This window comes from Equus caballus, chromosome 18, assembly GCF_041296265.1.
Source record: "Equus caballus isolate H_3958 breed thoroughbred chromosome 18, TB-T2T, whole genome shotgun sequence".
Lineage (NCBI taxonomy): Eukaryota > Metazoa > Chordata > Mammalia > Perissodactyla > Equidae > Equus > Equus caballus.
Window position 1 is genome coordinate 45,465,673 of NC_091701.1, and position 23,148 is coordinate 45,488,820.

At 37.0% G+C, this 23,148-nt stretch overlaps 1 protein-coding gene across 3 annotated transcripts in view; it reads right to left on the reverse strand.

Moving 5' to 3' along the window:
• The window catches only part of GRB14 (growth factor receptor bound protein 14), a 121,148-nt gene that overhangs the window by 51,663 nt on the left and 46,337 nt on the right, over positions 1-23,148 (reverse strand). The window contains exon 1 of one of the 3 annotated variants that reach the window (XM_001493621.6): positions 8,955-9,246. The exons of the other annotated variants lie outside the window; for them this stretch is intronic. Within the exon in view, the coding sequence (XP_001493671.2) occupies positions 8,955-9,017 (63 nt within the window). The 5' untranslated portion in view covers positions 9,018-9,246. Of the gene's footprint in view, positions 1-8,954; positions 9,247-23,148 lie in introns of those variants that run through there. 3 annotated transcript variants of the gene reach the window in all.

Below are 23,148 nucleotides of genomic sequence, written 5' to 3' on the forward strand. Positions count from 1 at the left end.
ACATATGTTATTTTAGGAGCTAAATCTGCTAGGAATAACAAAGAGGGGTCAAATCACAAATCCCACACTCATGTTTCCAACAACTTCATCAAAGGAGTGTTCCTGAAGCCCTGGTGTTTTTAAAACTCGTCTAATGCCTGTGAAGATGCCAATGCTGACTAATTCATCTTTGAAGTGAAAAAACCTTCACAAGTGCTAATGCTTATTCATATTTGAAGCAGAAAACCACTGGTCATGCTTATGTTGGACACAATGTTATTCCAGTATCTCCTTTCAGTTTTTAAGCAATCGTTTATTCCCAGAATAACTGTAAGACATGTCTAAGTGAAAAAGTAAAAACTGTTTCACCCAGTGAGAAAGAAGGACTAGTTGGGGAGTGAGGAAGGAAAAGTATTTAGAAGGGAAAAGGGGAAAACACGAGGAAAGAAACCACTTATTAGAGCCCAGGATACATCAGCTTTCGTTGCAATTCTCGAGTGGCCTGCCATTAACTGAAACACTTTAGGAACTGCCTTATTTCAGTGATTTTTTAAAAGCACATTTTCTCACCTTTAACTTCTCTGAAATCTAGATGTAACTTACCATCAAAGGTATAGCACAGTTTAACTGGAAGCATATAAAATAATGATGCTTCTTGTAATTTAAGGTGCCATAAAATCCATGAAATATGCTATGTTCAGTCCTTCTGGAACATTTGGGAGTATTATTTTATCAACTTCTAAGAGCACACCCAATATCACTTCCTAGACCTAACATTCCCATGCTGTGACAGCACTAGGAACAACCGATTTATACTCATTTTCCTAATTTTACCTTTCCTTCATTTTCCTAAATACTTATATCAGTACAAAACATGTCTAGAGCATATTCCTATAAAAGAAAAGGAATCAGTACTGTAAGAATCATCAAATACTCAAGGTTAGAAGGGCTCTGGGATATCCACTGAAATCCTCTCATTTTACAGATGAAGCAGCCAGGGCTAGAGATGGTCTGAGGTGCCCGTGGAGCTGCCGCTGGTCACTGGCAGGGCAGGCCATGGAACCGTCTCTGGGCTACCTGATCCTCTTCTCGCCCCTCTGCTCATCCAACTTTCGTGCTGCTTTAAGCTGTAGCTTCTACACAATATCTTGGATAAAAGTCGTAGATAATTAAACATCAGAACATAAAAATACATATACACAAAGTATCTAGCTTTTGGAAGGTTAAAAAAGTTGGTTTTCTTTGTGTTTCACTTTTCTCAGCGCTGCCCGCCAGAAAAACGGCATATACTGAAACCGCCAGCAGAGGGCGCCTTTATTTCTCAGTGGGCGCAAAGAGAAAACTCGTTTTGAAAATTACAACTTTAACATTAGTATTTTTAACCCCATGGAGGTCCTGTTTAATATAATTACAAGCTTTTAACAAAGTTTAAATCTATTTTTAAATATTCTTAACTGTTTGAACTTTTAAGATAAATCATGTCTGTACCTTAAACTTCAATAAGAGGGATTTTTTGGGGTGGGTAGATAGATATTTGGCATATATATAGACACATGCACACACTCATAGATAAATAAAATCACCTCACCAGGAGTCTTTCCTGGGATTCATGGAGGAGATTCTCCCAGGCATTTAGAATGACGATGTCAAAATTTTTCTTCAAATCTTGATAGAACTATTCAAACTAATTTGACTTCTGAAACTATAAAATAACATCCCTCTTATTTTCACAAATATTGCTGAACCTATATGTCCAAATATGCACGTCCAATTAGAAGGCTATAATCACTTTCTGACCACGTTGTTTCTGCCAAAATAATTTTTGAATCCTTCTTATGGAACTGTCTTAAGAGCAAGCATTTTTAATATTCCACAGGGGTAGAAAAATCTTTATCCTTTCAGAGGGCTTAATATCTGAAATTACCAAAAGTCTTGCTTCTTTTTTCTGCCAAAAAGAGATTCTTATTTTCTAGATTTGGCTTCGGCTGCTGGGGCATAGCCAAGAGAGCCAGCCCTAAGACCGCCCCAAGCAAGAGTCTGAGACTGTTAATCAGCCCAGCTATTTTTAATCTGCCTTCATTGCCAAACGTGGACCAGGCATCGTAGTTTACAAAATAATATAAGGCACGACCCGCTCCCAAGGAGGTTTACCCCAGGTGCTTAGGGTAGTGAGGGATGCTGGAGTCTATTTATTCTGTGATCGGATCCCACACCACCAGCTTTTCAGTTATGAGTCTTAGATTCCTTACACTGGAAAATGGACAAAATGCTGGCAAACTGATAGCACTCAGTTAATACTAGACATTATTATTATAAATTTTTTAAAACAAGGCATTCATGATAAGTCTCAACAGACTCCTACAGTCCCACTAAGCTCTAAGGACAGCTGACACATGGTTAAGTCACTACGTCTTTGAGGCAAGACCGAGTGCACAAAAAGAGAAAAATAACGAGGAGAGCAAAAGGCAGACTGGAGGAAAGGTGAGATTGTCCGATGAGTGGACTATAGGCGAGATGGCAGAGCACCGCAGCTGCACGGACAACGCTCCGCAGCACGCATGCACCCATGCGATTCCGAAGCTCAAGCCTGCCTCCGTCGTTTTGGGTGGTGTGCTTTGGTAAGACACCTAACTTCTCCAAGCCTCACTTTCCCCATCCCAAACCAGGTTTGTCTACCAACTTTGGGGGTTCTTGTGAAAATGAAAGAGAATGTGTAATGAGTGCTCAACACATTATAGCTGTTTTTATTTTTATTGGCGTGTGTGGTGGGCAGCGAGTACACCAAACTGCCCACAGCAGCAAGCTGGAGCTGGACAAAGGTAAGGAAAAGGCAGGGTGGACCAGTTCAGGTGGGCCCTGTGTGCACGGCTTTCCAGCACAAGGTATGAAACCCAGGAAAAATGAAGCGAATGCAACAGAAAGACAAACGTAGAAAAGGAAAATCCAATAGCAGGTCAGTATCAAAAGAGGCCGATCTTCATTTTTGAGAAACGGTGTTTATTCAACAAATAGTAATTATATACTAACTCTGGACCTTCCCTGTGCTGGGCAGTTAAATCCAGTGATGATCAAAAGTGACACACCCTCTGGCAGCATATGCTAACATTCCAGTAACATCTCCTGTGTCTAGTGAAACAATGTGTTACACCAGCCACAGATTTATCTCTTTCAAATATACAACCCAGAAGCCCCTGCCTGATACTCCGTAGAATAGTGAAAGGAGAAATAATCTAACCACTTATCTTATTATATTTAAATCTATGATTCCAGATTAAATATATTTATTAGCATTACAATAGTTGGATTAATTTTTAAAGTTCAAATTGGAGTGCACCTAAAGTTACAGAAAGGGAGCAGAAGGAAGAAGCATTTGAAAGCATATTGTCTTTCTCTTTCTAGATGCATTATATCAAAGACAACCACTTTTTGTTTGACTCATTTGCTACAAGGAAATTTTTGGATAACCACCTTAACAGGACAGGGCACAAAAAATTTAAATTCATAGCAATAGGGAGATTTTTAAATTGTTTATGAAACTAGTAAAACATGCAATTTCACAGATGAGGGGAAAAAAAGAATTCACATTTGTTGAGCTTCTACTCTCTGTCAAGTACTTCTAAATATTTATTCTATTTAATCCTTACAACCGTTCTGTGATCCCCAAGACAGACAAACTGATTCTCAGAAAGGTTTAAAAGCAGACATCCAAAGTTACACCACTCGTCAATGACAGTGCGAGCTCAAACTCAGGGGTTCCTGGCTCCGAAACACGCAAGCAATCGCTACTACGTCACCCGTCCTAAAAACTCACTTCTTGAGAAAGGGAACATTTTGTGAAAATACAAAAACCATTCATCTATGTAGCACCCTTCCTGGGTGAATATGCAACTAAGTTACCCTGTACAAAAATTAAAAGGGCAGAAGACAGACCAAAGTTTAGCAAGAATGAGAATTCCAGATAAACAGCAATAACAATACTCACTACCCATCATGACCATCTTCCAAGCAAGCCAGCCATCTAAACCCAGGGCACCATCTGTGGACCTCCATTACCCTCCTATACTCAGAAAACTTGCTCTCTCCCCACTTACCACACCTTCTACTCTCCCTATACAAGTCATATAATACATTTGTTCAAAAAGCATAACCATATTTCATATCTGGCATGACAATAAAAATCCAAGGGACAAATATCTAATGAATGCCCAATATTTCTGAGGCACCTATAGTGGAGAAGGCCAGCTGCCCACCAAAAGCCACCTTTGCCCTCTCCCTCCCTAATGAATCCTGATTCTGATGAGGAGGGCAGTGTGTTGAGCTCAAGGCCTACGTTTCCTGGCTTCTCTTGTGTCCAGGGTGGACCACGTGACACAATCCTGGCCAGGAAGATGTAAGCAGAAGCTCCCGGTTATGCCAGGGTGGCACGTTAACATCTGACAGAAACTGGCCAGCAGGCTCCTGGTCTTCCCATTTTGTATCCTAGGAATGAGAACATAAAAGGAAAAGGGACCCACACTAAGGAAGATATAACAGAAAACAAGAAGGAGTTTGGTTGCCTGAGGACGTTGTGGGGCCACTACAACAGCTTCAGAATGATTCTTCTTATAAAGTGAAAGAAAAATAAATCTCTTCCCTGTTGAATATGCCCTCATTTGAGTTTTCTGGTTACATGAAATTAAACTCAGCCTATAACTGACAATGCACTTTATTCAAAGAGCCTTTCCCTTAAATTTTTAAAATCTAATTGTAAGACCAAAAAAGATGAATTTTGAAAAGCACATAGTACAAGATATGCAAAAAATACACAAGATATACAGAGAAGACTAAAAGTCAAAATGTGAAAAGCCAGAAAGCCTAAGATACACACCTATGGATAGCTAATAAGACTTAAATATCATAAAAGGTAATAAAAAAAATTGATGTCACATGGCAGCAGTTACTGAATTAAGCAAGGAGTAACAGGTGCACCCATTGATACTGAATCAAGACACCATTAGGATAGATGGGAAAGAGTTTTAGAAGGCTTCCGGGTGGTACTGCAGCCTGAGCTAGGAAACAATCAACAGCCTTTGGAAAAACAAACAGGAGTGTGGAGTTGTCTGTGGGCCACAGAGCACAGACTAGGGGCAGAAGTACAGAGAGACAAACATCAAACGCTCGGAGCACACAGAGGAAAACAATGTGCTGGAGTGGAGGCTTCCTCTGAAGCCTGGGAAGCCGCAGTGCACCCAGGCCCTGAGGCGCACGGAATGCTACGTCCATTTGGAAGGATTTTGTAGGTATTTAAAAGTTTCTGGGCAGAAAGTGATATGAAGATCTGTATTCTTTTATTCTTACAAAGTAGTTTTTAAAAAATCATAGCAGTAATTTAATGGTTTGAGGAAGGAAATGAATATAACAAACTATTCTCTTGTATAGATGGGGAATTGGACCTTCTGATAACCAGCATTGCTCCGTATTACACTCATGAATTTCAGATTTGCAAAAGGATCTGAATCTTAAGAAAAATATATTCTAAAAATTATCCCTTTTTTCTCTGCAATTTCAGAAGACACTTCGGGCTCTTTCGTGCTTAGGAATATCTCTTGTAATTGTCATGTGGATAAAGAATGAAGAAATGCCTGTAAACATAATTTGAAAAACAATGTTAATCTGACAGAGGCGTGAAACACTCCTACCCCACAGAATCAGAATATGAACAGCGGGCCTTCTGACCTTGAAGGCTTTCTAGAAAAAGAATGTGAATTTTATATTGCACTTAATTTATACCTTACAGTGCTTGAGTCTTTTGTTAACTCTTTGGACCCTTAAAATGTTTTCTTGAAGTAACATACCAATCTAGAGCTCTGGGTATGAACTGTCTTTCCATCTCTCTCTCTCTCACACACACACATACACTATCACTCACACTCACTTTGCTGCCTACAATTGCTTTTTGAATAAAGTGTTTTCTACACTAGAGCATATGGGAGTTGGTGGAGCTGCAGAGGAAGAAGAAAGGATTTGCCTAAGCTAATTGCAGACTAGAAGTTTAATGGCAATTATACACACCATAAGGCAATTCATTAACATATTAATTTCAGGAGGAACACGGATCTAGGAGAAACACACTGGATGTCACAAGACCTAGATTCTATTTCTAGCTTTGCCATTGACCTTCTGGGTGACCTTGCGTAAGTCACTCAACACCTAAAAGACTCAGTCTTCTCATCTGAAAAACAAAAGGCATAACCTGTAGTTATATGAGAAAAAAACTAAGAGGTAAAGGATTCATTCAGAACACATGGGGAGGATGCGACAATTTCTAAGGGATATGATAAAACCTTCTTCACTAGAACCTTGATTCACTTGGATCAAGGCAATCAGATCCTAACTGAATTAGAGGAAGCCAAAAATTTCTTTCCAATTTACTTGATAGTCTACCAAAATACTCTGTTCCTCAAAGATCAAAGTGTATTTGATCTGCTACAAAAAAGACCCATACCATGTTAAGGGCTGTATTTAAAATGCAAGTTTCTAACCACTCTCAGGAGAATCTTATGGCCACTTAGAGCAGATACACTAGCTGATAAGAAAATTACTCCCTAGGCTATTAAGCATTTTCAGAAATGCCCTCACAGCTCTTCAGATGATTAGGATTCTAGTTGTCAAATTATTTTGCAAGAGCTACTCATTAGGATGGACAAACTTTCTGCTAAACCTGTGCAAAAAGCACCTGCCTTCTCGGGAAAATGAGAAGCTGCCTTCCAAATACTCTGAGAAATGCTTATATTAATTTATAAGATCATCTTAAATTATGATACATATAGAAAGTGACAAGTCAATTACAAGTGTGGAATAATCTATTTAAAAAAAAAAAAAGTCACAGTGTAACCAAAGCAGATGGAATGTTTGTTAGTCAGAAAAATACCCAATTCCTAAATTAAGAGATACCAAGATTTTCAGAAGAATCTTATAGACAAGGGGTCCTTTGGGGATTAAAAGTCAGGTGAAAGGACTTTCAGCAAATGATGATGTGCTAAATTATATGAATACTTAATACGTGGTACTCATTGGAAAGGAATAACATGGATTTGGGCCTAAGGAATTGTGACTTATGTAATTATTATAATAGAAACCTAACAAGAAGCTTACTATAAAAGACCAAGAGAAACCACAATGATGTGTCCACTGGCAGATCAGAACTAACATCAATTATAATCAGAGCTTTCCAGAGTAATCCTGTTTTGCTACTCACCAGTCAGTGCTAGCAGCTATTTTCTAACCACATTTTACTATACCAATTTCCCCTAGACTAACTGCTCAAGTCCTTGAAAACGACAGGACAGCATCTTTTTCTAATGTTTTATACTCTCTCTAGGAAAATAAGAAATGGTTTAAATATTTCACTAAAATTGTGAAAATACAAAATATATTATTTGGTTCATAGAATTATAGACATGAATAAGACTGAAGAGAGCATTTAACAAAAATCTCTCAGCTATTATCTTACAGGTGAGGAAATAATGACTGTGGGAGATTATATGACTTGCCCAAGGTCACACAGCTAGGAAACAGAGAGCCCAGGTGCTATGCTTTCCACCATACCAACCTGTCATCCAAAAGACCACACAATGAAAGTTTCTTGGTCAATCTAAGCCACAATATTAACTGCACAGAAGAGCTCAATCATAAGAACAGAGATTTGATATGCTATTTTAATATACTTTTCACATTCCCAATGAGTCAGGGAATCTATATGGTCATTATTAATACATTACTAAGTCTAAATCAAAGGAAAGATTCAAGCTCAAAGCAGAATATTTTTAATTAAAGTTGCTTCAGATGAACGAAAGGCATTAAGAAAGATAAAGAACAAATGTTGGCAAAATTACCATTTACTATTCCAATGCCAAGTAAAACGTGCCTAGTGAATAAATGATCAATTGGATAAGAAAATAAATTGAAAACCTAAAAGTTAGGAACAATAAAAAAGAGACACTTCTTTAAAAAAAACCAAAAGACCCTAATCGTTAGATCTGTCATTTTCAAACAAATTAACCATGACCTTTGACTTAATGAAATACACTAATAGTTAACTAACAGTTAACTATTAAAAGTCGAGTATGGAAATAAACATTACAGTTTCTAGTGTCACCAAAACCTTTCAGAAAGCAGATTGCCAAAAATGTGTTTTGGTGTTTTCTTTTTCTGTGCAACAGATTTGACTCTTTAAGGAGTTCAATGCAATGTTCTAATTTAGTATATTTACAAGAGAAGTTTAGTATATTCAGTTTTACTTAATTGTGACATTACACAGTATATTAATTAGCTTATAAAATGCAATGCTTCAAGTAAGACATGGAAATAAACTTTACAAAAAACTAATACGTGCAACATTTTCATACACAGGATTGACTGCACTAATAATTAACAGAAAGCCCTTTCATAGGGAATTTAATGGAAAGTTTTTCTTAGGCAAATAGGCTGAAATTCAAAAGAACTAGAGGAAAATGGGTAGAAACAAGAGGATAATAAACTGGTGCCATATGTTTAAACAGTAAAACAATTATATAGTCCATTCAACATTGAAGATGGATGTATTATGAATTATAGTGAAACAAAGAAACTGTTCCTCAGTAAACAAATATAACACATAATAGCTAGCAGATTTCCTACTGAACTAAAGGCAAAAAGGCCTGAAGTTACAGTAGAAGGAAAAGAAAAAGAAAAGGCTTCAATACAGTCTCTAAATCACAATGACCTGAAATTGAGACCAAACTGCTTTTACACGGAGCTTTTTTTACTACAGAGATGTTCTAGCACAGCATTTTTTCCCCTAGTCCAATTCCAATAATATATCCTTTAATTACCTATAGCCTCAATGAATTACAGTCTCTCTCAGGATACGTAACTAAAGTTTCCAACATATTAATAAACACAGAGAAAAGAAAAAAAAAGAAAGAAAGAAAAGAAAACAAGCAGGAGGCACATACCCTTTTCTGCAGAACTATTGGCGTGATTGCAGGCAGAGTGACTCTTCTCGCACTCAAACTCATGCCTGCTCTTCTCAGAATGATCCCCCCTCGTAGATCATGGACAAAATGAAAGAAATCTTTTACAGTTACTCCTTGGGAATCTCAGGGCTCAGAGCAAAGAAACAACTAGAAAGTAATAAATGTCACCCTGCGTATGTGATTCCAATCTACCCAAAGCCAATTAAGGATGGCTGTGGGACAGGACAAGGCAGCAACCAATCAAAGCCCGGAAAACCCCGCCTTTGTCCTTGGAAACACATTCTGATACTTTTGTTTATGATATTTAAAGAACCAGATTAACAGGCATCTAGTTCACTTAACTTTTTTTTCCAAAACAGTGCAATTCAATGCCATCTTTGTTGACTAGGCAGTTATGTCTTTACTTTACTAAAACATTTCAACATATGGCAGATAAGAAACTGTTTACATTGGTCTATTTAAAGTATATAAATATGCAGATGAACTAAATTTACTTTTGCTGCTCATAAAAGTGACAAATGGGTCAATTGGAACACATTATATGAGGCAACAAAAAATAATCCTGGAGTTAGAATTAGTCCAAAAGTGTTAATTTACATGTTATAATGAAACATTTTTCATATACCTTTATGCATTTCATCTCCTAAACAGCTATAATTTTTGTATTATGGACCTTTCAGCTATCCTTGAGGTTACATGCTTAAATAGTCCTATTAAATATTACCTTATCAACCTAAATAATAATGTTAAATATAAAGGGGGTATTAAACCCAGTGTATGAATCTCAAATGCTTATGTTTTTAAAAAGCACAGATCTTCATAATTTAGCATATTTCATTCCAAAGCATTTAAGCAATAATCATTGCTCAAAGTGACCTCAAAATTTTAACAACCGTTTTGCCTTTTTTCTTACAATAACTAAAAATTGTATTCTTAAATTTTTAGGGGTTGGAGGAGGGTCACAAATACAAACATCGCTCGCTAACAAAAAGATTTTCAACAAAGTCCAAAAAAAGAGTAAAAGAAACATTCAAAAATAACAAAAAGTATTGCAATATTAAAACTTATCTGAAGTTTTATGCTTATAAAACCCCTGCTGGACTGATGCCTTAATAAATAAGTACCTACTTGGTGCTCTTCAACCTTGGCACACGGATGCCCAACCGCATTCAGCTTCAGGGGAACTCCTGGTAATTTCTAGATGACAAGGTGGTTGTTGCAGTAATAAGGCAAAATGGAAGATTCCTGGCCACTCAGACACAAACCTTCCATTTCATTATCTAGAGTGCTATCAGGCAGGATTCGCTTTACTGCCTGACACTGGGGTGTGTTTCTATGCACCGCGATCTCATATTCCCCAAGAGAACAGACACCACAAACTCCAAGGTCCCTGCTTTGAATTTCAAAACCTACATCCCTCCTAATGGTAGGCAGGGGGAAAAATTCACTTAATATAAAAAGTCACAGACAGATCTAGTTTGGGGGCATTCATTTGTTCCTTATCCAGTTAGGTTTATCATGATCTTTTAAATAAATCTACCAACAAAAATCTACTAACACTGGCAGGGGAGTTACCACTTGTGAAGTAAAATAAAAGATTCTGGTTTAACCCTGAGTTGCTTTTTGGCAGGCCAACAATAACAAAGCCCACAGTAACTACATAATTTCAAGATTATTATCTATAATATTTGGCTTTTTCTTTCTTCTTTGCTCAATTTAGTCTTTGAATATTACAAAGAAGCGTTATCTCTGGTCTGAAAAATGGGGTTCCACCATAATCAAAGTAATTAATTTCACTCAATCATGAAGCCAAGTACCCACTATGTGCCAGACACTGTGTGAGGCAGTAGGAACACAGTATGGAATAAGATGTGGCCACTGTCTCATACTGGAATAGAGAGATTTGTTTTTAAATTTAAAAAAAAATCACACTCAGTAGTGGGTTTAGTAAATCTAAGAGTGATTAAATGCCAAGTAGCAGGGGTGCAGCAAGGTTGAAAAAGTACACATCAGAGGGGAGATTCCGGTAGGCTTCAAGGAGGAACCATTTGCTTTGACATGTGCTAAGAGGAAAAGAACATGCAGAACCTGATAACTGGTGTGGATACGGAGCAAGGTTCTCAAAGCTGACTTCAAGGTTTGAAGTCAAGGTGAGTGGGAAATCAAAGATGCTGTTTTATATCCCACTGTAGAGCTTTTTAAACACTAAAATGAATCCTTTAAGTCAAAACAATGTCCAGGCTTGGTATTTATTACAGTACAACACACCTGCCCTATAAAGGCTTAAAAACATTTGACAGACAGCTAACTGCTGAAGTATAATAGGTAATCTCTTTGGAACACTACAAAATTGAAGTTTATAAATTTTCAGTGAAAACCACAAATAGCATAATATGTCATTTTGTGACTCTATGTTACCAAAAAGGTAAGTGTCTTTGAAAAATGAAACTTACATACACTTTTCATAGTCAACAGCCTGGGAGACTAATGAGATGAGAGTCACACTTAAGGACAGTTTTAAGAGTCGAGTTTTTCAGCCATTCTTCCCAAGTGTTCGTATGGACTGCACTTTATCTTACTTCCTAGTTATTATCGATACTGATTCAAAATTTAACTTAAGCCTGTGTGGGGTTTTGAATCATTATTATAAACGACTTTCACACTCACTAACCTTGTCACCTAAGCCTTAATTTCCTCAGTTGCCTCAAAATAGGGATAAAAAGCTATGATCAACAATTTTGGAATTGCTGTGAAGATCAAGAAAATCAAGTTTGTATAGGACCTGAAAGAGCCCAAGGCAGGGGATAAGAAAACACTCTTGGAAGTGCCACTGCAGAGATTTGGGCCTAAGATACAGCCTCCCCAGACTGTCTCACAGGTCATTATTTCCAAAATGAAATCTCGACATAACAGAATTTCCAACTTAATACAGCAGGGTTAACAAGGAAGTATATAGAATAGCACTGCATATTATTTCGATTTTTGCTGAATATTTTAATAGTACAAGAGTGAATTTTGCCACTCAAAATATTCATATTGAGGTTCAATGTGAATTAAGAGTAACAAAACTATTACAATGATTATTAATACTATTTATGTGAGCACCCAATATGAGCCAGGCCCTGAGCTAGTTTTCATTTAATCCTCACAACAACTCTATAAGGTAGGTACTAACTATTCAGAGAGGAGGAAACTCAGGCCAAAAGAGCAGACTGCTAAGAAACGGTCTCAGACAGAAGTACATCCTGCAAAAGGACTTGCCCAAGTTCACAAAGGATATAAGCCAGGGTGAAAACCGTGTCTGGCCCTCTCCAAGAGACTCCACTATGCCCCCCTACAATATTCTCTCCCACACTGTACTATATAATTTGATATAATATTAGCACAAAGTGTCATCTTCATAGAGCCCTTATTTCTGATATACCTAAATATCTGTTTGTTTTATCAACTCACTTAATAAATATGTATTGAGGGCCTTACTATGTGTAAAGGACTATGCTATTTGCTGTGGGGAACTCAAAGTTCATTGACTCCTGATTCCTCTTTATCAAAAGAGCTGAAACATGGTGACATGTAAACAATTAGTCAACAGAGTGTGCAAAGAGGGATCTGGGCAGGAGAAGAACGCTACATATGCACAGCCAAGCTCTAGGTTCCAAGCCTGCCTTTCAAACCTCTTCTCCCACCTAACTTCAACAAAAGCTCTTGCAGCTCCCAAAAGCATGTTCTGTAGTGCCACCTCTTTGTTCATAATGTTCACCCAGGAAACGCACAAATCTTTCATGACCCAAGGCACACCTCTTCTGAAAGTTTCATTGATCGTGCATCCTTCAAGTATCTCTCCTTTTTTTTTTTTCTGGCACCAGTTACCTTAGAATTGAGAGGTGAGGAGGGAGAGAACACACACATATCAATTTGCCTATTAAGTGTTATGCAATTCACATGTGATTTCATTTTATTCTAACCACCTGTAAAGCAGGTATTATTTAATCCCATTTTACAGATTCAAACCATACCCATCCTTTCCATACTGTCTCTTTATCCTTTATCATACACTAGTTTATTTAAGCTTCAGCTACTATTTCTTACGTTTGTGCACTTTATATCACTTAGAATGTAGGCTCCCTGAGGGTACTTCTCTTTAACCATCACACCGTCTACCCAGTGGCTTTATACAGAAAAAATAAAATAATAATAAGATAGAAGAATGCTTCTTAATTACAAAGTCGTACAAATACTTCTTTAGCCAACCAATCAACCAATCTCCTGCCTTACACAAAACAGAACTGGTCCTGCCCCTTCTTCTTCCCCCTGTTATGTTGTGCCATCATGCTACCCATTTGGGGACGCTCACTGCCTATCCAAGCTCATCATCTCCTCAAAGACTCAGATCAAAATTCACCCCTCCAAGAAGTCATTCCTCCATCAAAATGATATCATTCCTTGTTTTGTACTTTTTTAGGACTTAAACTTTCCCATTTCTCATGTCTTGCTCTGTGCTTACTAATACATTGCTGTGGTAACTGATAAATCCTTTCAGAGGCCCTGGTTTTCTGCCTAATGAAAATATAATCCTCAAAGGTGGGACTCAGGCTCTTATTTCCTCTGCTGCTCCCAGAATACCTAGCAGAGTGCTCTCTGTACACAGTAGGCATTATGTTCCCACACAATCAATGTGGAAAGACTAGTCACTCCAGTTATAGTGGACAAGCCTCCTTTCTCATCTTAACAATTGCTAGCCTTATGATTTATTCTGTACAAAAGCACACGGTCTTCTTCACAAGAACATTTGGATATTCTTTTGCTATCTGACATAGTTCTGCTAGTGGTCAGTAGTGTGGACACTAAATTTAACTGTTATCCTGAGAACACTGGTTTCAGAGAAATCTTAAAATATTCTGTAATAGCAATTAACAGTCTAGAGCTTTAGACATAAACTAAGTGCCTCTAGTTCCACCAGCTCATCTTACTCCACTAAGACCCATCGTTTTCCTAGGTATATGACATGGCATCAGTCTTCACACTTGATGAGCCTCATCTGATGTACTTCTAACCAATTTTTCCCCCTCCACTCTGACAGCTACTTCCTTCTATCAAGCATGTCTAGCGTTTCTCACTGATTTAAACTCTAATAGAAAATTTCTTCTTTCAAAGATATTACCAAATGACTTATAAGCCCTAGTGATGATAAACATTACCAATCCACAGTATATTCAAGTATTTAAAAAGTGCCTATGTATTCCACACCTGACATAGTTTTCTAGGAGCATTAAGCCTGCCTACCAAGGAACTACTGTCTACAGGAGGACAGGTTCACAATTAATTACAACAATGTGTTACGTCTGTAACTGAGCATAAATAAAGTGCTGGAACCACAGAACAGGAAGAGCTGAACTTCACCATGAGATAGCAACCAAGTTCTCCAAGTGGACAAAAGATTCAAGAAGGAAGGTAATTAGTGGTAAAGAAAAACGTATACAAGATGAGTCTGGAAAAACATAGAGGAAGGGGCCAGACAAGAATGGTGATTCTGTGTCATGCTGAGGAGTTTGACTCTTGTCCTCAAGAGTAGCAATATTTGATAAGATGTACATTTTACTTCAGTGTGTAAGACGAACTGTGTTGTTTCTGGTAATGGTAAGTAGAAGCAAGCAAAACAGTTAGAAAGACCTAAATGAGTTCCAGAGAGAAATAGAAATTCCCAGATTAGAAAGAAGTTAAGATTTCAGTGATGACAATGAGGAAGGAGATGACAAAGAAACAACAGGATCAAGTGGCTGAATGCCTATAAAAGTCATTAATTTTTCCTCCATATGAGCTTACAACACAAGTTATAATTAACAAAGGTAAAGGCTATAAAAAGATAAACATCCTGTCTAAACTCTTCAAATTTCATATACTTTAAGGTTTTCTTAAGGAAAATAGGCTTTGAAATTTGAGAGAGATTAGATCTAGAGAAAAGACAGAAAACAAGCACCTGCCTTTCTTCATGCCCCAAAAGCTTCAAATGACAAGAAGAAGAGGAAAAGGAAAAGAAGAAATAATTTCCTTACTAAGAAAGAAAAAAATCATTTCTTTTTTTACTGTGCTGGGATATAAGAAAAGTATCTTCAGTGGAAGACAAATCAAAAGAATTTCTAGACACCGGAAAGTCGTTGGTATTAAACTGATAAGAATACATGAAATCACAGCCAGAATTTGTGTATCAGAGAAATGATGGTGAAGGCAGATCCAAAGAAATTATGCTTGGAGTATGCCTAGAGAAAACAGAAGCTTATTATAAATATCACGTAAATACCTAAGAGAAAAGGAATGCAGAGGCCAAGGCAATCCAGAACTTCCAAAAGAGATTAAAAAAAAACAGATCTAAATAATTCCACATTAATAACAGACAACCAAGGATCACTAAACATTTGAAGAAAACAACATGAAAAAGGATGTAAATGAGAACCAAAAAATAATGAGCCCATTCCAAAAGTATCAGAGACAATTCAGGGAAAAAGATCAGAATTTTTTAAGTCTAATTGGACTCCTCAGATGGGGTCAAGATTCAAGAGGCTACAGCATTCATGAAATAGAACACTGCCGTGTAAAAGCAGCAAAGAACCACAGACCATTCTTGTATATTATAATTGTACGGGAAGATGATAATATAAGATCTTCTTCTTCTTATAATGAGCCAAGTTAAAAACTAATATGTAGCATGGAAGATAAAATTAATGTGAAAGAAAGTCAAAGAAATGAAAAGAAAAGACAAAGAAAAAAACATGGAGCAACAATCCAGAAAGATCAACCCTATAGAACATGAGTTACACAAAGAGTAAAAAAACAAAGTGGAAGAAATAAGAAAAAAGAGGTGGAAGAGAAGTTTTCAGAGCTGATGAAAGTTACAAGCCTTTAAATTAAAAGGGCTCACAGATAGCTAAGCAATTTGAATGATAAAGGAGTCATGCTAGACCAACAACAGGAAGTGTGACAACTCCAAAGAGAAATGATAAAATTCTTAACACTTCCTGAGAAAGGAATTAATGTCTACCTGCAAGGTATGAGAATCAGACTGGTAAGAGAATATGATCTGGTTTCTCATCAATATCCCTCATGAACACAGATACAAAAATCCTTAAAAATTAATAGAAACCAAAGGAGATCAGAAAGCCATCTTTGCAGACAACACCCTACTTCTGTGGCACCCTACTTCTTATTATAGTAAGAAAAAGTTCACAACCACCATCTCCACTAGCTTAGAAGAATTAAAGACCGAAAAAAATATTCAAACACAAAAAACGAAAATTCTTCTTAACTTAGTACTTGGACCTTGACTATCTTCCTCATGAACCTCCCACAATATATTCCAAGAAAAACCCACCCCTTTAAAGATGAATAATAAAATAGAACCATCATCAAATCTGTGCATACTATGAATGGAAAGAAAGGAGAAAAGGTACAGAAAAAACAAATGGCAGATGAGGACTACTTGCAAGAAAAGTACAGCCAAAGATCAGATGAAATTTAAAATCATACATGAAACCAAGAATAACAATTAATGAAGCACAATCGTATCCTTCACACACAAAGCAGAAAATTAAAATAACAAGACAATACAACCTTAGCCGGCAGAGCTCAACAGATTTCATCACTGTGTATTGAAATCTGTAGTAAATCAGAGTTAAGGTAAATAAATGAGAGATACAAGACAAGCAGCAAAAGAGGGAAGAAAAACTGTTTTAAATTTAAGAAGTATTAGAAACAGAAATCCAAAGACAAGTAAAGGAGATCTATATACATGTAACTGGACTCTCCATAGAAGAAAAAGAAAATAATGGAAGAGAATAAATACATAAAGATAAAATATAAGAAAACTTTTTGTAATAAAATAACTATTGAAAGGGCACCTAGTTCCCCAGAGAAACTCATTTTAACAGTAACCCTAGTAAAGCTACTGGACTTCAAACTTCAAGAATCCTTTGGACATCAAGGCAAAAACGCTCTAGTAACTTATGTGAGGGGGATCAGTCTGTTGCAGTATTTCTCCACAACAGTGTTCAACAATAGCTTTCAGTGGACCCCACTGCCTACTGGTCACTCCACTGGCTGGAGTAATGCCCATGAAATCCTTGGGGAAAGAAAATATAAATGAGATTTTTAAACCCAGCCAAACTCATTAATTATAAAGCAACAGACAATGTTCAAAAGTTTTGAACACAGGCAAACACATAAAGTCTTATTCCCATGGGATCTTCTTGATGAATTTACTAGAAGATAAACTGCAGTCGTCCAAGAGATGGCTGGAAAAAATCAAAGTAAAAGGACTAGAATAAATACTGAAACTAATTATGGGGCTAAATCCCTATGTGATTATGTTGCCATAATAAAATATAAGTAATATAAGCCTTAACAACGTAGAAATGATAAAACACACAAAAAAAGATGAAAGCTGAGGGAGAAAGAACATGTCATGTTACTGAGATCAAAAGATATTATTTAAAACTGAGAAGTCATAGGAGAATTTAAGTAAATTATTTTATAATGCTAAAATTAGCTGGTAAAAAGAAGGGAGGAAGAGGAAAAATATTAATTTTATTATTGCTACTCAGATAGGATTAACAGATAATGTTTGAAGAAATAAGAGGATTAAGGGTTTTCATACAGTTATAATAACAGAAATATAAACATTTCTAATTAAAAGAACACAAAGCTAAGAAAGCAGAGCACACCAAAATTTTTTTCAAAACCCGTAAGTTTAAAAACATAATATAAAACATTCTAAGAGTAATAACACCAAACTTGTACCTTGCTTCAGTAAATGTTAGATCCAAACTCACCTGTTGAAAGGAAACAAACTTTCCATTTGAATCATAAAGCAGTTTCCACTCTATTGTGTGGGAAAGAGACCCCTATAACCAAGTGATTGAGAAAGCTTGAAAACAAAAGAATGAGGGTGAGGTAGGGAAGATGGAGGGAAGGAGGGATGGAGAAAGGGGGGAGGGAGGGAGGGAAGTTGGGAGGGAAGAAAGGAAGGAAGGAAGGAAGAGATGTAGTGGTCAATGTCATGCAAGACAACTCAGGACAGAAAAGCACTAAACAAGCAATGAAGAAAACTTTATAATCCTGAATGATGTCATTCACAATAAAAAATACACTGATTATGAATATTTGGTATCATATAACATACATCTGTAAAGCACACCTCATAGGAGATATGAAGAGAATCAGATACAAATGCATTATTAATAGACTAGTATCCAACCCTCTCAAACCATGAAGCACAGTGGATTGAAAAGTAGGTATAGGGGCTGGCCTGGTGGTGCAGGGGTTAAGTACACACATTCCCCTTCGGCGGCCCGGGGTTTGCCGTTTTGGATCCCTGGTGTGGACATGGCACCACTTGGCACGCCATGCTGTGGTAGGCATCCCACATATAAAGTAGAGGACGATGGGCATGGATGTTAGCTCAGGGCCAGTCTTCCTCAGCAAAAAGAGGAGGATTGGCAGCAGTTAGCTCAAGGCTGATCTTCCTCAAAGAAAAAAAAAAGAAAAGTAGGAATAAATATGGAAAATATAAATAGACTAATATAATTAAAAAAATAGATTTAACTGTTACATACTGAACTCTAAGAGTAAATCCAAGAAGATAACTTCTCTTTAAGAAAGTGATTTAAAAAGAAAACTTGTTCACATTTTAGGTCACAAATAAAACTCCATCATACTGTAATTCATAGCCTTAAACACATTTCTATTAATGAACAAGAATGAAAATAAACTCATTAAAACCCCAAAATTAGAAAATATCATTAAATTAAATTAAATAAATAGTGAAACAAATCTAAGTGGAAAAAAGGAGAAAGTATCAACATATAAAATAAGAAATAATACCAGAGAAATGAAGAAGCAGTTACAAGAATATTAACCAACTATTTCCAGGGACCAGCCCGGTGGCGCAGCAGTTAAGTTCACATGTTCTGCTTCGGCGGCCTGGGGTTCACCAGTTGGGCTCCCAGGTGTGGACCTAGGTACCACTTGGCAAGCTATGCTGTGGCAGGCGTCCCACATATAAAGTGTAGGAAGATGGGCATGGACGTTAGCTCAGGGCCACTCTTCCTCAGCAAAAAAGAGGAATATTGGTGGCAGATGTTAGCTCAGGGCTAATCTTCCTCCAAAAGAAACTATTTCCCCTCAATTTTATGCAAATAAAACCTAGATGAAATGGATAATTCTCTATGACAATAGAATTTACACAAATTGAATCTAGAAAACAGAAAATTCAAAGACATCAATTACCACAGAAGAAAGAGAGAAAGTCGTCCAAGAGCTTCTCCCCAAAAAAGTGGCCTAGTCCCAGATATAATCTTTAAGGAACAAATAATTTCTGTGCTATTCAAACTGATCCAAAGTAAATAAAATACACAATTATAGCCAGGAAAATTAGGAGAACAAGATCAATGAGGAGGGTCTTTCCATAGCTGATGTATGTAACAGACTATTAAACTAGTCATCCAGTTTTTAAAAAGGAACTGACAGATTCATGTGTACATGCAACAGTTGAAATGAATGGAGAAAGGATGAAACACTCAAAGAAGACTGACTATACCCATACAAGCAAACAAAAGATGCCGATTCTTTACCTAACTTGATATGCTAAAACGGACTCCAAAATTATAAAACTAAAGAGAAACTCCTAAAAGTTAACGAATTTATAAACATGTTAGAAGAAATTACCAAAGAATGGTTTAATAATATTGTGGTGGGAAAAGCTTTCCTTCATAAGACTTAGAAGCCATAAAAGACTCCATACATAAGATTCAAATAAGAGGCACAGATTGAGAGAAAATATGTGCAACATATTTAAGAAAGGACTAACATCCAGAGTATATAAAAAGTTCCTAAAAATTAACAGGAAAAAATAAATACATCCCAAAAGAAAAATGAACAAAGGGCAGATATGAACACACAATTCACACATGCACATCAATGTATTATGTCACTGAACATAAGAAGTGGAAAAGAGATTCAGTCTCTCTAGTAATAAGAGAAATGCACATTAAAACAAGGAATTTTCAGGGCTGGCCCAGTGGTGTAGTAGTTAGGTAGGCGCGCATCGCTTTGGCAGCCCAGGTTTCATGGATTCAGATCCTGGATGCAGACCTACACACCACTCATCAAGCCATGCTGCAGTGGCACCCCGTATACAAAATAGAGGAAGACTGGCACAGATGTTAGCTCAGCGACAACCTTCCTCAAGCAAAAAGAGGAAGATTGGCAACTGATGTTAGCTCAGGGCCAATCTTCCCCACCAAAAAAATAAAATAAAATAAAGTAAGGCATTTTCACTACTGGACAAAAATTTGAAAGACTGATAATACAAAATGCTAGCACAAGTGTTAGGAAGAGAGTGGTACTCTCACACACTGATGAAAGAAGGATAAATTGGAACATACTTTGGAAGAAAATTTTGCAGCATCTACAAAAATCTTTACAAGCCACATCCTTTGACATAGCTACTCCTTCGCTAGTTCTCTACTCTGAAGACTAACTAGCACAAATATCTAGAAAGGAACCTAGAAGAATGTTCACTGTATCATTGTTTACAAGAGAAAAAATTTGGAAACAACTGATATATTGAAAATGGTTACAGATCAATAAAACCTATTGCATTCAGACTATGGAATGTTAGGTAGCAACTGATATAACTAAGGTATAGATTAACAAAAAAGACTGCCAAACACACTGTTGACTTTTCTTTTTTTAATTACAGGACAGTAATTTAGTGTATGGCGGTCTAGTGGTTAAGATTCGGTCCTCTTACCTCCATGGCTGGAATTTGTTTTCCAGTCAGGGAACCAAACACTCACCTGTTGAGTGATGGCTGCATGTTGCTGTGATGCTGAAAGCTATGCCACTGGTATCTCAAATATTAACAGGGTCACCCATGGTGGATAGGTTTCAGCAGAGCTTCCAGACTAAGAAAGACTAGAAAGAAGGTCCTGGCCACCCACTTCTGAAAAAAAGTGGCCATGAAAACCCTATGAATAGCAGCAGAGCACTGTCTGCTACAGGGCTGGAAGGTAGAGGATGGCACAGAAAGACCAGACAAGGGTCCACCCTGCTGTGCACAGGGTCACTAGGAGTTGGAATCCATCGATGGCACTAACAACAAATTCCGTTTGACCCCATTTGTGTAAAAAACAAACAAAATACCTATACTTTTATATATACACATAAGTGTAGCTAAGCCCATATAGAAAAAGACCCAGAAGAATTCATGCCAAATTTTTATTAATCTTTATCTTCACGGAGGAAAGTAAGAGATGTGATCATGAAGGGATTTCTAATGTATTTATTTTTATAATTCATTTACTATTCATATAAAAATTAAAATATAAAAAATTATAAGATTATTCAAGTTAAGAATCAAATATTTAATGAAAGTAGAGTGCCATGAGCTCTGACTGCTCAAATATTGACAAGTGCAAGATATGAGTGGTTTGTTTGACTGGTAGTGGAAGTAGAACATATTTTGTGGATGATGTTTCCTATTTCCTCTTTAAAATGGAGTTTGTTTTACTTGTTTGAGGGGAGAGGAATCTTACTGTATTTTACTTTCCAGGAATTATCTGTGGTATTGGCATTTAATGCATTCTATGATACATTATCCATTTCTTTAAAATATATCATATTTAGGAAATAGCCATTACTTATACAATCAACAAGTACTTGGAATTGTCTATGAAGTCATCTCCTGTAACATAGTTCCTAGAATCCTTTCTAAACTCCTCAAATGGTCCTTGAGCACACCCTCGAAACCTCCATATGCAGAAAAATAATAAACATCGTCTATGGATGTCTTTGTATCCCTGTATCCACTAGGTTCCCAGCAGGCTCTTAATAACGATTAGCTAAATAAGTGAAGGAGTGGCTCTAGTTGTTAGGGCGGCACTTTCTTCTGTGGATCTCCCATCTGTGCCTCCCCCTAAAATGCCCATGTTTTAATCCCTGGAAACTGTGAATATGTTATCTTACATGGTAAAACAGACTTTGCAGATGTGATTTAGTTAAGAATCTTGATAAGGGAAGATTATCCTGAATTATCGAGGTGGTTCCAAGGTATTCACAAGGGTCCTTAAAAAAAGAAGGCAGGAGGGTCAGGGTCAGAGAAGGCAATGTGTCAGCAGAAGCAGAGAGAGAGAAAGAGATGTAAACACAGAAGCAGGGTCAGAGAGATGTGGGTCCAAGACCCAAGGAATGCAGGCAGCCTCTAGATGCTGGAAAAGGCAAGAAAATGGAGCCTCCAGAAGGAATAAGGCCCCGCTGACAAACTTGATTTTAGCCCAGTGAACTGATTTCAGATATCTGAAATTGTAAGATAAAAAAATGTGTGTTGTTTTAAGCTACTAAACTTGTTGTAATTTACTACAGCAAAAATAGGAATCTAATACATCCCTCTTTCCTTCCCAGCTTCTTAGGAGCCTTACTTTACAATCTCTGCTCTCTCCTGGATATTTAGCCATTTCTCAACCAGATTCCTCACTGGCTTTTAAACACACTCAAGTCCCTAGATTTGAAAACAGAAGATAATAAATTTCCCTCCAGCTAAAACATCTTTCTTCTCTCTTTTACCAACAGACTTCTCCAAATACTATCTAATACTTCTGCTCTAAAGGTCTTAATCCAACTCTTTCACCAATGACCTCCCTGAAGCTAAGTAAAATGGACATTTTCCACCCTCCATTCTCTTTGCCCTTCAGCATTATGTTGACATTCTTGGCTAGCCTCTGTTGACTCTCCTTTGGCCAGCCTTATTCAGACAAAAAAGACTTCAATTACCACATTAAGGGAGATGCTCACAAACTTATATCTCCTGCTCAGATATCTCTGTGAAGCAGTCGACTCATAGATTTAACTGGCTATTTAATATCCTTATTTGGATAACTCAGATGTACCTCAAACTCAAAAGGTCCAAATCAAACTCATGATGGCACCATCTGCCATCCAAACTTGGTCCTCTTCCAGTGTTTTTAGCCCAGTGAATGGCACCATCATACACCCAGTTGCATAAGCCACAAATTTGGGAGTAATTTTTACATGCCTCATTAATCACACTTCATATCAATTCCATCATCAAGTCCTGCTAATTTTACTTCCTAAATATCTGTCAAATCAATCCATGTATTTTCAT